The sequence below is a fragment of the Egretta garzetta genome, unplaced genomic scaffold, assembly GCF_000687185.1.
Source record: "Egretta garzetta isolate BGI_Z169 unplaced genomic scaffold, ASM68718v1 scaffold270, whole genome shotgun sequence".
Lineage (NCBI taxonomy): Eukaryota > Metazoa > Chordata > Aves > Pelecaniformes > Ardeidae > Egretta > Egretta garzetta.
The window spans coordinates 926015-927734 of NW_009258274.1; the positions used below are offsets into that span (position 1 = coordinate 926015).

Sequence of the window (1720 nt, forward strand, 5' to 3'; positions counted from 1 at the left end):
TTCCCTAAAGATGCAATTAAGCTCCAGATCCACGGGATGATGCAAGAAACTGGAACGCAAACAGGTCTAAGAAAGGGAGAAAAGAGGTTCACGGCAGGTCCCAGTACCCATGCGTTACCATCTACACAGGGCATCAATAAACCAATTAACTGAGGTGGGCAGGACATCAAAGGCACAGTCCCTCTGCTGTCACCACTCTCCTGCCTTCCCTCACTGGGAACGGCCCCGCTCCCCCTGGGCGACACGGATGGCTCCAGCGCCTCTGCACGTGGAGCGAACTCACAGGGATTCTCAGACAAACCTGCCCTGCTGGAACGGGAAAACCAACCCTCCAAAATACCCAGGCAGAGGAGCAGTGCGTTCCTGAGCAGCATCAGCTATGGAAAGCAGACCTTTGGTGGGGAACAGGGCTGTGACACAGGAGCTGAGAACAACCCCGGCACCTCCACACCCCCTCTCGCCTTCCCCTCGCTCACGAAGGAGGGGGTAAGTCTAACCTGTTTCAGATTGTCAGCTAGAAAGACGAAGTACACGCAGCAGAAACCCAACTGAGTGATGATCAGGAAAAGTCCCACTACACGCCTAGAAAAGAAAAAAGACCACTTGTTAGCCAGGCCATACAGAAATAAGAGTCCACTTGGGTTGCTTGTGGCTGCACTTGCACACTGCAGCAATGCTGCTCTCCCCAGGGGTGGAGGTGTGCAGGTCAGAGCACGCCCAGGTTGGTTCTCCTCAATGCTCAATCTAATGTCACAGACCTCAGGGTCCCCTATCTCCCCCTCCCATCCCCTCCATAGGGTCAGGACCAGCCTCAGGAGGAAAGTCAACCCCTTGAGTTTAGCATCTCCAGTCTGCTGCTGAATTGTCACAGCTGGAGACAACGCTCCCTGGACACAGGAATAGGTGGGTGTTCCCAGCATCTGATGTGCGATGTCATCTGTACACAACATCTGTACAATGCGATGTGGGACATCCACAGGGCTGGTAGCGTGCCTGGGAGCAACCACTAGACATGCTCAGTGTCTAACAAGATGGGCCAGCACTGCAGTACGTGTTATTTACCCCTTTGTTATGCTGCAGAGACTTACTTCTCCCAGCCCTTTAGCACAAACTACATGTGGTTGGGGACAGGACTGGGTCAAAGACCTCAACATTACCCCCCAGGGGACATCGAGCACTCAGGGCAGGTGAGCCAAATAACATTTTATGTCACTTGTGCTCATCTGCCAACACAGCTCAGAGACCAGCTGGCTCTTCTGTCCCCGCTGCAGCACACGCTGGGCTCAAAGACAAGCCCCCCCGCCTGGAGCAGGGGAACAGGTACCTTCCCCAGATGGCATGTGTCCGCAGCCATGCACTGGGAGTTGACTCCAGCCCATACATCACAGCACCCCCGTAGTCCACAAACTGCTTCTGGAACCTGTTCAGAGAAGAGAGAGAAAAGGGACGTCACATCAGCCCCATCCGCTGGTTCCCAAGGCAAGCGATTACATTAATGGGAAAACAGTTCCTGTGAAAGAGCACAGAAGCAGCTCCCGACTGAGGCTTTGACACAAGCAACTCGCCGCTGGGAGGCTTCAGAGAAACAACAGGGCTTGTTGGGAAGGAAGGAAGAGCCATAGGAGCAGCAGGGCTGAGAAGGGGAGTTACTCCTTACCTGTAGCAGAAGTGATGGGCACATTTCACCAGGATGCCCATGCAGTGCACGGCCACGACTCCC

General features: G+C 54.4%; 1 protein-coding gene across 1 annotated transcript in view; it reads right to left on the bottom strand.

Annotated features, from left to right (window-relative positions):
- Positions 1-1720, bottom strand: part of LOC104123169 (proton-coupled amino acid transporter 1) — a 16787-nt gene that overhangs the window by 13008 nt on the left and 2059 nt on the right. Inside the window, exons 5-7 of the mRNA XM_009635393.2 lie at positions 1658-1715; positions 1325-1420; positions 498-582 (exon numbers count right to left, since the gene is read on the bottom strand). Coding sequence (XP_009633688.2) covers positions 498-582; positions 1325-1420; positions 1658-1715 — 239 coding nt within the window. The remainder of the gene's footprint in view (positions 1-497; positions 583-1324; positions 1421-1657; positions 1716-1720) is intronic.